General features: G+C 36.2%; 1 protein-coding gene across 19 annotated transcripts in view; it reads right to left on the bottom strand.

The window, feature by feature from the left end:
* SP140 (SP140 nuclear body protein) overlaps positions 1 to 14,453 on the bottom strand; it is a 77,678-nt gene that overhangs the window by 23,501 nt on the left and 39,724 nt on the right. For 5 of the 19 annotated variants that reach the window (XM_036857150.1, XM_036857154.1, XM_036857156.1 and 2 more), the window contains 4 exons: positions 14,336 to 14,416; positions 4,664 to 4,750; positions 4,337 to 4,480; positions 3,471 to 3,530 (listed from right to left, as the gene is read on the bottom strand). In XM_036857150.1, the coding sequence (XP_036713045.1) occupies positions 3,471 to 3,530; positions 4,337 to 4,480; positions 4,664 to 4,750; positions 14,336 to 14,416 (372 nt within the window). The remainder of the gene's footprint in view (positions 1 to 3,470; positions 3,531 to 4,336; positions 4,481 to 4,663; positions 4,751 to 14,335; positions 14,417 to 14,453) is intronic. The other 14 variants (XM_036857162.1, XM_036857166.1, XM_036857164.1 and 11 more) reach the window with 12 other exon arrangements.

The raw sequence follows: 14,453 nt of genomic DNA, 5'->3' as shown, positions 1-14,453 counted from the left end.
AAAAGTGTTGGTGTTCATAGGCACATGAAAAGGTGTTCAACATCGCTAATCATCAGAGAAATGAAAATCAAAACCACAATGAGATACCACCTCACAACTGTCAGAACGACTATCATCAAAAAGAATACAAATAGCAAAGTTGGCAAGAACGTAGAGAAAAGGGAACCCTCCTACCCTGTTGGAGGGAATGTAAGTTGGTGCAGCCACTGTGGAAAAAAGTATGGGGGTTTCTCAAAAAACTAAAAATAGAACTATCATATGACCCAGCAATCCCACTCCTGGGCATATAGCCAAAGAACACAAAAACACTAATTCGAAAAGATACGTGTATCCCAATATTCATAGCAGCGTTATTTACGCTGCCAAGATATGGAAGCAACCTAAGTGTCCATCGACAGATGAATGGAAAAAGAAGATGTGGGGTATATATATATACTATGGAATACTACTCAGCCATAAAAAAAGAATGAAATTTTGCCATTTGCAGCAATATGGATGGATTTGGAGGGAATTATGCTAAGTGAAATAAGTCAGACAGAGAAAGGCAAATACTGTATTATATAACTTATATTTGGAACCTAAAAAAACAGAACAAAGTAGTTGAATATAACAAAAAAGAAGCAGACTCACAGATATAGAGAACAAACTAGTGGTTACTAGTGGGGAGAAGAAAGAGGGTAGGGGAAATATAGGGATGGGGATTAAGAGGTACAAACTATTAGGTATAAAACAAGCTACAAGAATATATTGTACATCATGGGGAATATAGCAAATATTTTATAATAACTATAAATAGAGTATAACCTTTAAAAACTGTGAATTACTATATTGTACACCTGTAACATATAATATTGTACATCAACTATACTTCAATTTAAAAAAAAGTGTTGGTGTTATTCCTTGTAATTACTAACTCACATCACACACAAAGAGGTGAATCCTATGTGAATAATAGATTTAAGCATTTAAAAGCACTAAGTACTTCAAATATTCTAGAAGCAAATATAAATATTTTAAAAATCTTGAGATGGAAAATATCTTTGTACATTGTAAACAAAACCTAGAAGCCATAAAGGAAAACCCTGATGGATCTTACTACATAAAATTTTCAAATTTCTCTAGAACAAAATACGCTATAAACAAACCTAAAAGAATAACACCAAATGAGACAAAATACTAACCACATACATAGGCAAAATTTTATATATATATATATATTCCTATCTTGTTCAGCATGGTGAAAAAAAAATAGCAATACTGGGCAAGGCATACACACCAGCCATTTAAATTTATTTATTTATTTTCATCAGCCAGTTTTAGAAAAAGGAAAACAAACAACCAATAACAAATGAAAAGTGCTCGACCACAACAAAAATGAGAGCAATGCAAATTAAAGCAAAATGAAATGAAACTTTTTACAATTAAGTTTGGCAAAATGTTAAATGTTTATAATGTCTGTGCATGATATACTGATTTAAACTAAGAGAAATGTAACAGTAAGAATAGATTTATGACATAATGTGTTAGTATATGATATAAATGTGTTAATACATGCATAGAAAAATCTGGAAAGATATACATCAATCAAAATTTACAAAGAGCATATATTTTAAAATTTTAAAAACAACAAAATTTTTGAAAAAATATAAGTCTCACTGAGCTAAAATCAAGGAATCCATAGAGCTCTGTTCCTCTCTGGAAGCTGTAGGGGATAATTCATTTCTTTACCTTTTCCAGCTTCTGAAGGCTGCCCACATTTCTTAGCTCATGGCTCCCTGCCTTCATCTTCAAAGCCAGCCACATTGTATCTCTCTGATCATTATTCTATAGTCACATATCCCTCTCTCCATAGCAGGAAAGGTTTTCTGATTTTAAGGATCCCTGTGATTTGATTGGGGCCACCCAGATAATCTAGAAAAATCTCTGCATCTCAAAATCCTTAACTTAATCACACCATCAAAGTCTCTTTTGCCAGGTGAAGTAACAGGTTACTGGTTCCAGGGACTAGAAAAAGGACATCTCTGTTTCTGTTGGTATAAAGTTTTCAGGAATCTTATCAATCTCTCATGTATGTCATGGGGATCTCCTCCATTAGACAACAGTCTCTTCTACAGATCTTTCCTGTATACTCACATATCTATTTTTCACTTCTGCTGAGATGGCTGAGGGTATCTATGGGTCACAAACTTAATCTCTTCAAAGAACATTTTATATGACTGAATACCCTGACTTTTCACTACTTCTGGGGCATTAGCTAAAAGTTATACAGCCACACTCTTGCTTGTCACTGCAGAGCACATTTTCCTGACAATGAAGCTCCTAATTTGAGCATCTTTTGCAATCTGAAGAGGCTAAGAATTTTCCAAATCATCAAGTTCTGATGCCTTTTGTTTAGCAGTTCTTCCCTTGACTTATCTCTTTCACAGTTTACTCTAAGCAGCAACATGAAACCAGCTGCACCTTTATCATAGTACTTAGAAATCTCCTTAGCTATATATCCAGAAAATTCTGCTTTCTGCATAACTGCAGGACAGAATTTCACTGAGCTTTCTGCCACTATATAATAAGGATCCCCTTTCCTTTAATTTCCAAAAACATGTTCCTTATTTCCTTCAGTGACACCTTCAAACTAACAGTGGTTTCATGACAATTTACATATTCTCTAATATGATATAGGTTTTCTCTACCATGTTCTTCACTTCCAAGTCCTCACAAGCAGAGTCTTCAGCACCACCTTTCTACTAACAAACTGCTCAAGGCAATCTAGACATTCTCTATCATTCTACTTAAAGTTCTTCTTATAACCCAATTTCCCTCTGGCCGTTGCCCAATTCCAAAGCCACTTCCACATTTTCAGGAATGCATTATAGCTGCACCCTACTTCCAATGACCAAAAATTCTGTATTACTCTTTTATTGCTGCCATAACAAATGACCTCAAATTTAGTGACTTAAAACAATTTATTATCTTACAGTTGTGTCGGTTAGAAGTCTGACAAGGGTCTCTCTGGGCTAAAATCAAGGTTTCAGTAGGCCTTCATTCCTGTCTGGAGGCTGTAGAGGAAAATCTATTTCTTTTACTTTCCCAGCTTCTAGGAGCCACCCATATTCCTTTTTCCTCCCCTCCATCTGCAAAGCCAGCAATATTGCATCTCTCTGTGACTATCTTCCATAATCGCTTCTCCCTCTCTTCACAGCCAGGAACAGTTCTTCATTTTTTAAGGCCCATTTGATGATATTGGATGCACCATGATAATCCAGGATAATCTCCCCTTTCAAGGTCCCTATCTTAATTATATCTGTAAAAACCCCTTTTGCCACGTAAGAGAACAGATTACAGGTTCCAGAGATTAGGATATAGACATCTTTATGGGGATGTCATATTAGTAATATTTATTATTATAAATAATAATAATGAAACTGGCCTTAAAAACTCATTTTAATATCAAAAGCAAGTAAAATTGTATGCACTCTTACTTCTTTTCCTCTTGAGTTTTCCCAAAGTAGAGTTGTTTCCAAGATCCACAGTATCTAGAAAAAACAGGTGGTGAGGAAACAAAAATGAATAAAAAAAACTTACAAATCTTAGGATGATTCATACTGCAGAAGGCTTGAATTTATAAAGATGTTTGGGTTATCATCTGTCTCTTCCTTCTAAAGGAACTAAACCTACTGAATTGAGAAATGAGAGTCCAGGATGGGCCCCGGGTCTTCCTTTATTTCTTAATGGGACTTCGAAAAACATTCTTCAATACCTATGTACTTCAGTTTACTCAGGGATATTTGTCTAGTTCTTAAGAATTTTGTTAGGATTAAATAAGATCTTACGTACAAAACTTAATAGGATCACTATATAAACAAGTGACATGCTGGAGAACATCTATCAAAAATATGTGCTGGGTTAAGAATAGTTGATCTGAAATCTTTTCTCCTGACAATTAAGTGACAGGACTAGTTATCTTTTGAGACCTTTCTAAGGTTGTGACAAAATGACACTATTATCTACTAGTGGACATACACTTGACTTTCTTGGGTGACAGGCATAGAAAACATTGTAAATCACAAGTCTTTATTAGTAATATACTGATGTAATAAACAATATACTGCCATTTTTAAAAGTGTATTTCTACTACATCATCCATATATAATCAACATGGGCCATCCCTTAAACACAATTTTATAATGATCTCTTGCTTCCTTGCTATTCCCAAAAGGATCAGGTCAAGCAAATGCAGAGATCAGGATACTGAGATGGATTGGACCACCTGCCACCACCCAACCTGCGTCTGTGTTACCAGTGGAGCCACCCCCATCTCACCACACTCAGGTAGCCTTACCCATCATGTCACTAGCTTCTTTACTTTCAGTACTTCCTTCTGGACCTCCTGGCACGTCTTTTGAGAAACACATAACACAGGAACACTTCTCATTTCCAGATGTTGGTAGCTCTGCTCCTGGGCCAAAATTGTGAATTATGAAGACTTTTCATTTCTCTAGTGATCCTCTTTTCTGAACCCTTGTTGATCCCACTTTTTCTACTTCTTCCTCTGAAATCTTTCATTGATCCTCCCTACACCTGACTCTTCCTTTAAGTCTCTCTTTTCCCCTTTCTCATCCTTTTCTCTTGAACTTTGTTTCTGTTTTTTTTCTTAATTCATTATTACCTTGTCCATCATAAGATAGTGGACTAGAAGTTAGCTCTTCAGAATCTCCTTCTGTATTCATTTGGAGAGCTTCTAGTTTGCCAGATACTAAAGAGAAACAGGAAAATTACCATCCACAGATCCTGAGACAGTGATTAGGGAAGAGTTCCTGGGGCTCTCATAATGCACACTAATATTCTGAACTAAAATGAACTGCTTTCTAGCTCCAGTGCTGGACACCCCATGCCAAACAACTAGCAAGACAGGAACACAACCCCACCAACTAGCAGAGAGGCTGCCTAAAATCTTACTAAGTTCACAGACATCCCAAAACACACCACCAGACACGGCTCTGCCCACCAGAAAGACAAGATCCAGCCCCACCCACTAGAACACAGGCACCAGTCCCCTCCACCAGGAAGCCAACACAGACCCCTGAACCAACCTTACCCACTGGGGACGGACACCAAAAACAATGGGAACTACGAACCTGCAGCCTGCGAAAAGGAGACCCCAAACACAGTAAGTTAAACAAAATGAGAAGACAAAGAAACACACAGCGGATGAAGGAGCAAGGTAAAAACCCACCAGACCAAACAAATGAAGAGGAAATATGCAGTCTACCTGAAAAAGAATTCAGAGTAATGAATGATCCAAAATCTTGGAAATAAAGATGATCCAAAATCTTGGAAAAGATGATCCAAAACCTTGGAAATAGAATGGAGGAAATACAAGATACGTTTAACAAGGACCAAGAAGAACTAAAGAGCAAACAAACAATGATGAACAACAAAATAAATGAAATTAAAAAGTCTCTAGAAGCAATAAGTAGCAGAATAACTGAGGCAGAAGAACGGATAAGTGACCTGGAAGATAAAATAGTGGAAATAACTACCACAGAGAAAAGTAAAGAAAAAAGAATGAAAAGAACTAAGGACAGTCTCAGAGACCTCTGGGACAACGTTAAACATACCAACATTCGAATTATAGGTGTCTCAGAAGAAGAGAAAAAGAAAGGGACTGAGAAAATATTTGAAGAGATTATAGTTGAAAACTTCCCTAACATGGGAGAGGAAAGAGTCAATCAAGTCCAGGAAGTGCAGAGAGTCCTATACAGCTTAAATCCAAGGAGAAACATGCCAAGACACATAGTAATCAAACAATCAAAAATTAAATACAAAGAAAAAATATTAAAAGCAGAAAGGGAAAAACAAAAAATAACATATAAGGGAATCCCTATAAGGTTGACAGCTGATCTTTCAGCAGAAACTCTGCAAGCCAGAAGGGAGTGGCAGGACATATTTAAAGTGATGAAAGGGAAAAACCTACAACCAAGATTACTCTACCCAGCAAGGGTCTCATTCAGATTCAATGGAGAAATTAAAACCTTTACAGACAAGCAAAAGCTAAGAGAATTCAGCACCACCAAACCAGCTTTACAACAAATGCTAAAGGAACTTCTCTAGGCAGGAAACACAAGAGAAGGAAAAGACCTACCAAAACAAACCCAAAACAATTAAGAAAATGGTAATAGGAACATACATATCGATAATTACCTTAAATGTAAATGGATTAAATGCTCCAACCAAAAGACATAGACTGGCTGAATGGATACAAAAACAAGACCCGTATATATGCTGTCTACAAGAGACCCACTTCAGACCTAGGGACACATACAGACTGAAAGTGAGGGGATGGAAAAAGATATTCCATGCAAATGCAAATCAAAAGAAAGCTGGAGTAGCAATTCTCATATCAGACAAAATAGACTTTAAAATAAAGACTATTACAAGAGACAAAGAAGGACACTATATAATGATCAAGGGGTCAATCCAAGAAGATATAACAATTGTAAATATTTACACACCCAACATAGGAGCACCACAATACATAAGGCAAATGCTAACAGCCACAAAAGGGGAAATCGACAGTAACACAATAATAGCAGGGGACTTTAACAGCTCACTTTCACCAATGGACAGATCATCCAAAGTGAAAATAAATAAGGAAACACAAGCTTTAAATGACACATTAAACAAGATGGACTTAACTGATATTTATAGGAAATTTCATCCAAAAACAACAGAATACACTTTCTTCACAAGTGCTCGTGGGACATTCTCCAGGATAGATCATATCCTGGGACACAAGTCAAGCCTTGGTAAATTTTAGAAAATTGAAATCATATCAAGTATCTTTTATGATCACAGTGCTATGAGAGTAGATATCAATTACAGGAAAAAAACTGTAAAAAATACAAACACATGGAGGCTAAACAATACACTATTAAATAACCAAGAGATCACTGAAGAAATCAAAGGGGAAATCAAAAAATACCTAGAAACAAATGACAATGAAAACACAATGACCCAAAACCTATGGGATGCAGCAAAAGCAGTTCTAAGAGGGAAGTTTATAGCAATACTATCCTACCTCAAGAAATAAGAAAAATCTCAAATAAACAACCTAACCTTACACCTAAAGCAATGAGAGAAGGGAGAACAAAGAAAGCCCAAAGTTAGCAGTAGGAAAGAAATCATAAAGATCAGATCAGAAATAAATGAAAAAAAATGAAGGAAAAAATAGCAAAGATCAATAAAACTAAAAGCTGGTTCTTTGAGAAGATAAACAGAATTGATAAACCATTAGCCAGACTCATCTAGAAAAAAAGAGAGAAGACTCAAATCAACAGAATTAGAAATGAAAAAGGAGAAGTAACAACTGACACTGCAGAAATACAAAGGATCATGAGAGATTACTACAAGCAACTACATGTCAATAAAATGGACAACCTGGAAGAAATGGACAAATTCTTAGAAAAGCACAACCTTCTGAGACTGAACCAGGAAGAAATAGAAAATATAAACAGACCAATCACAAGTACTGAAATTGAAATTGCGATTAAAAATCTTCCAACAAACAAAAGCCCAGGACCAAATGGCTTCACAGGCGAATTCTATCAAACATTTAGAGAAGAGCTAACACATATCCTTCTCAAACTCTTACAAAACATAGCAGAGGGAGGAACACTCTCAAACTCATTGTACGAGGCCACCATCACCCTGATACCAAAACCAGACAAAGATGTCACAAGGATAGAAAACTAGAGGCCAATATTACTGATGAACATAGATGCAAAAATCCTCAACAAAATACTAGCAAACAGGATCCAACAGCACATTAAAAGGATCATACACCATGATCAAGTGGGGTTTATCCCAGGAATGCAAGGATTCTTCAATATATGCAAATCAATCAATGTGATACACCATATTAACAAATTGAAGGAGAAAAACCCCATGATAATCTCGATAGATGCAGAAAAAGCTTCTGAAAAAATTCAACACCCATTTATGATAAAAAGCCATCCAGAAAGTAGGCATAGAGGGAACTTACCTCAACATAATAAAGGCCATATATGACAAACCCACAGCCAACATCGTTCTCAATGGTGAAAAAGTGAAACCATCTCCTCTAAGATCAGGAACAAGACAAGGGTGCCCACTCTCACCACTAGTATTCAACATAGTTTTGGAAGTTTTAGCCACAGCAATCAGAGAAGAAAAAGAAATAAAAGGAATCCAAATCGGAAAAGAAGAAGTAAAACTCTCACTGTTTGCAGATGACATGATACTATACATAGAGAATCCTAAAGATGCTACAGAAAACTACTAGAGCTAATCAATGAATTTGGTAGAGTAGCAGGATACAAAATTAATGCACAGAAATCTCTTGCATTCCTATACCCTAATGATGAAAAACCTGAAAGAGAAATTAAGGAAACACTCCCATTTACCACTGCAACAAAAAGAAGAAAATACATAGGAATAAACCTACCTAAGGAGACGAAAGACCTGTATGCAGAAAACTATAAGACACTGATGAAAGAAATTAAAGATGATACAAACAGATGGAGAGATATACCATGTTCTTGGATTGGAAGAATCAATATCATGAAAATGACAATACTACCCAAAGCAATCTACAGATTCAATGCAATCCCTATCACACTACCAATGGCATTTTTCACAGAACTAGAACCAAAAATTTCACAATTTGTATGGAAACACAAAAGACCTCGAATAGGCAAAGCAATCTTGAGAAAGAAAAACGGAGCTGGAGGAATCAGGTTCCCTGACTTCAGACTATACTACAAAGCCACAATTATCAAGACAGTATGGTACTGGCACAAAAACAGAAATCCAGATCAATGGAACAGGATAGAAAGCCCAGAGATAAACCCACACACATATGGTCACCTTATCTTTGATATACAATGGAGAGAAGACAGCCTCTTCAATAAGTGGTGCTGGGAAAACTGGACAGCTACATGTAAAAGAATGAAATTAGAACACTTCCTAATACCATACACAAAAATAGGCTCAAAATGGATTAAAGACCTAAATGTAAGGCCAGATGTTATAAAACTCTTAGAGGAAAACATAGGAAGAACACTCTTTGACATAAATCACAAGGAGATCCTTTTTGACCCACCTCCTAGAGAAATGGAAATAAAGACAAAAATAAACACATGGGACCTAATGAAACTTAAAAGGAAACCATAAATAAGAAGAAAGACAGCCCTCAGAATGGGAGAAAATATTTGCAAACAAAGCAAATGACAAAGGATTAATCTCCAAAGTATACAAGCAGCTCATGCAGCTCAATATTAAAAAAAACAAACAACCCAGTCCAAAAATGGGCAGAAGAACTAAATAGACATTTCTCCAAAGAAGATATACAGATTGCCAACAAACACATGAAAAGATGCTCAACATCACTAATCATTAGAGAAATGCAAATCAAAACCACAATGAGGTATCACCTCACCCTGGTGAGAATGGCCATAATAAAAAAATCTACAAACAATAAACGCTGGAGAGAGTGTGGAGAAAAGGGAACCCTCTTGCACTGTTGGTGGGAATGTAAATTGATACAGCCACTATGGAGTACAGTATGGAGGTTCCTTAAAAAACTAAAAATAGAACTACCATACAACCCAGCAATCCCACTACTGGGCATATACCCTGAGAAAACCATAATTCAAAAAGAGACATGTACCAAAATGTTCATTGCAGCTCTACTTACAATAGCCAGGACATGTAAGCAACCTAAGTGTCCATCAACAGATGAATGGATAAAGAAGATGTGGCACATATATACAATGGAATATTACTCAGCCATAAAAAGGAATGAAACTGAGTTATTTATAGTGAGGTGGATGGACCTAGAGTCTGTCACACAGAGTGAAGTAAGTCAGAAAGAGAAAAACAAATACTGTACGCTAACACATATATATGGAATTAAAAAAAAATGGTTCTGATGAACCTAGGGGCAGGACAGGAATAAAGATGTAGATGCAGAGAATGGACTTGAGGACACAGGGAGGGCGACAGGTAAGATGGGACAAAGTGATAGAGTTGCATTGACAGATATACACTACCAAACGTAAAATAGATAGCTAGTGGGAAGCAGCCACATAGCACAGGGAGATCAGCTCGGTGCTTTGTGACCACCTAGAGGGGTGGGATAGGGAGGGTGGGAGAGAGACGCAAGAGGGAGGGGATATGGGGATATATGTATACATATATCTGATTCACTATGTTATACAGCAGAAACTAACACAACATTGTAAAGCAATTATACTCCAATAAAGATGTAACAAAAGAAAAGAAAAGAAAAACCAAAAAGAAAAAAAAAACAATGAATTGCTTTCTGGGAAAAAGAATATCTGCTCCAATAATCACACCTGAGATCCGACAGAGCCATGTTTTTCCCATCTTTTGAACCTCATTCTGCTTTCTCTACTTTTATTTTTCTACTTTTAGTCCTAAGAATAAAATAAAAAGATCTTATCCTTCTAGGAAGAACTGACTGTCCTTTGAAAGTTGCAAAAAGTAATTGCCAGAACCAGTTTTAAATTCATCCCAGTTGGCCAATGACTGCTTGCATCACTAACCACATCTAGTCAGCTAATCAGCGGCAGCCTTACACTTACGAAAATCAGCCAGTCCGCAACAGACGCACTTCAGAAAGCCTATGTGTATGGCTAAATGCTAACCAATCTATAAACACTCCTGCTTCTGAAAGTCTGCAGTCCCTGAACTACATGCTTCCCAAAACTGTAAATAAAAACACAACATTGTAAATCAACTATACTCCAATAAAAATTAATTAAAAAATAAGTAAAATCAGCAGTTTCCTTTATTAAAAAAACTGTGTTACAGTGCTTCCTTCCACCATGTGTCTTGCTTAGCAAGCAATAAATCCAGCTTTAGCTTCATATTGCATGGTGGCCACTCTTCCTTCACAAATGGTGTTCCCACCAAGATCATCTTGAGGACTCTTGCTTAGGGGTGTCTTGTGGGACCCTTAGACCAACAGGTGTTGGTCCAAAACCCCAGCTTCTTGTGCACAACTCAGATTGTCTTCCTGATCCACTGCCAAGTGAATCCATCACAAGAACAACTTGAGCTCTGACTTGTTTCACTGAAGTTTTATTTCTGAATTTATTTTATTATTTAAAGATGTGTATGCAATTAGATACAAAGTAAGTAGACATTTAGGTTTGGCGGGACAGCATTTAGCAAATGTTCTGTTAATGTGCTTATTCTTCCACTACTTCATTTACTCTCACTTTTCTTTTGTCTATTTTTTTTTAAGTCTTGTCTCATGTGTGTTTGTCTGTTCCTGATTTTCCTGTGCTTCTTGATTATCAGAAGATAGTGATCCAAAGCAAATAGATAGAGGCATAGACTTGATCAATCCCCAATCCAAGCTAGCCCCAAAGACTAATTAATGGATGGGGGTCCATTAGAAAGTAGATAATTTGTGCAAATATATTTTGTCACATTTTGTCTTGGGTCCCTCACCAAAACTTTCATGAGGATACTTGACATCGTATTAATTTTTGAAAGAAAATCCTTTTGTTTAATACATAACTGTTATCACATAATTGATCATATGTCTTCTTTTTAGTTTCTGCTTGATTGATGAGCACAATACTCCATTTGCAGGACACCATTCATATTTATGACTCTATGTCATGGGCTTGTCTTTGCCAAAGTCACAATCTCCCACTGGCAGAACTTTCACTTCCTCTCTGTACTCTCAGTATGATTCTAACTTGCACTTAATAAATGGTAAATTTTCACAAAAGATGTCTTTAGATTTCAGTGGGGAACTTTTGGCATGTCAAAAGTAAATGACTCATTTGATAATATTTCTCTAAAAGGACTGAAAAAAATGACCAAGAGTAGTTCCATGTGCCAACCAATAACCGCTATATTCAGACCATTATGTAACAAACAGTCCTTTCTTTTCTCTAAGAAACTCCTATAAATTTAATAGGTAGGGCTCTATTCTGCAAATGAAACTACATATTAAGTGTACTAAGAAGGGCTAACCTTAGAATTCCTGGAAAATTCTCCTACACATGATCACTTTATAGTTAATCTGAACATCAGTATGCCTATACTATGCATATTCAAGGTATGCAGGAAATAAACAACATAGGTATACCTCACTTCCCTGTAGTGCCTAAGCCAATTACTATAGTCTTTTCTAAAGTCAAATTCTTTTCTTTAACACACTTATGCTCAGCTTTCTTTGGTGTTTTAATTTGTTTGATAGCCTATATTATTTGCTTGGGAAAATCAATGGCTCATCTGGATAGTTATTTTCTGGAGATTTACTCAAGCTTCATTGTCATAGGTAGAATTCTGAAATGACCTCCCAAGATTTGTTCCTAAACCCCAGGGACCATGAATATCATAAGACATTACCCCCATTTTTAGGTTACGTTGTATGGCGGAGTTGATGTTTAAGAAAAGGAGATTGTCAACACAAGCAATAACAAATGTTGGTGAGAATGTGGAGCAAAGGGAACCCTTGAGCACTGTTGGTGGGATGTAAATTGGTGCAGTCACTGTGGAAAACAGCATGGAGTTTCCTCAAAAAACTAAAAATAGAACTACCATATGTTCCAGCAATTCCACTCCTGGATATATAATCCAAAGGAAACAAAATCTGCACCCTAATGTTCATTGAAGCATTATTTAAACAATAGCCAAAGACATGGGAACAACCTATGTGTTCATCAATAGATAAATAGATAAAGAAAATGTGATATGTGTGTGTGTGTGTGTGTGTTATAGAGTAATATTCTTACTCAAGGAAGGAGAATCCTAGGATTTAGTTTCTAATGTCCACTTCCAGAAGAGATAGTTTAGATACTTCCTTACTAAATCCTGACTTAATATTGTTTGGTGATAAGTTTTATCTCCAAAATAAAAATAAAATTAAATGAGACAAAAGAAAATAAAGTAAAATGAAATACCAGGCTGGTTATGCAATGACTGTTCCAGACTCCCTTGTAGAGTTCATTCCCTTACAGAAAGCAAAATTGTCTCAAGTAACTGAACATAGAGCCTTCTCTAGGACATGTCAAATTGTTAAACTGAAAGCCATTATGCATTTGGAGTAGATCATAACTTCTGAATGCTGTGGAAGCAAACAGATTTTGAATCTCTTCAGATACCCATATAAAAACAGATATCAAGTGGATTATTTAATGTCTTTTTACTACCCAAAGATCCCCAGAACATGCAGATAATTCCATGAAGTAGAACTGCTTCCACTCAAGATCGTCAGAATAAGGTTTTCCTGGATGCCTAGATTGTCACACTGATTGTCACATTCTCCTTCATATTTTTATCCTTTATCTTTACAACTTTAGTTTTTCTATTTACTGGTTTAATGTTTGAAGCCTCTGACTTTCCCATAATGTTACTACTAATAATAACATTCCAAGACTGACTTCACTTAGGACGATCACCACTCTAACTTTATAATTCAGTTCTTCTAAAATATTTCTAGTAGAGCCAATTTGAAGAATTTTTGAATATGTCATCGTCCCAAGCCAACTCCTGGAAAAAAATAATGGCTTACTTGTAATTATGCTTCTAAAATAAGTTTTAATTGAGGATAAACTGCATTAAGAAATATCAGGCTGACAGCTATTGATGGGCATTCAGGGCAAGGATGCTACAAACTATTTATATAAAGACCACGACTCCACCTAATCATCAAAATCAGCTTAAACCCAACTGTACTTCATCTTTGAGCGTTGTCCATGGAATAGGAAACAACTACAACCCCCAAAGAACCTCAAACATTTGAAGTCATGAGTTATTGCTATAATAAGATCAAAAGTTCAAACATTTGGGCAAAGAAAGAGTTTATGATGATTTAAAGTACATTACACCAACTTAACCAATAAATCAACTCTCTGTAGATAATACACAAATGAAAGATTATGTTTCGGTGCTGGAAGAGGTGAATATAAATATTCTTGGGAGATAATAAATAGCTAGAGATAATGTACTAACAGTTCCACTAAAGTTAATCAAATTTTTGTGCAGCTTCTGTGTTCTTTCTCCTATGTGGAATTCTATCTACTACAACTGAATATATGGATACCTACAATCAAACAACATGATCTCCTAATTATGGAGTTGCTCAAGGTTTCTTGTCCCTTGCAAGGTACAAGAGCCAAAGAGCCAAGGTAAATGTGAAGAATGATATTTGAGAATTAACTGGAACTTTCATTGTGGAGTATTCCCAGAGTAAAATCCATTAGGGAACACCATCCTCCTGACACCCTGCACCCCAGACAGTCCTTATCTCTCTCACCTGCTCCCCTTTTTGGTAGTGAGCTCAAGGATTCCTGGGGTTCTTCTTCATCACACATTTCTGAATAGGTACTGCTTCCTTCTGATAAATAGAATGAAATCTCTTGGAATCCCAGTGT

This window comes from Balaenoptera musculus, chromosome 7 (genome assembly GCF_009873245.2).
Source record: "Balaenoptera musculus isolate JJ_BM4_2016_0621 chromosome 7, mBalMus1.pri.v3, whole genome shotgun sequence".
Taxonomy (NCBI): Eukaryota; Metazoa; Chordata; class Mammalia; order Artiodactyla; family Balaenopteridae; genus Balaenoptera; species Balaenoptera musculus.
This window is presented reverse-complemented; position numbering and strand designations above follow the sequence as displayed.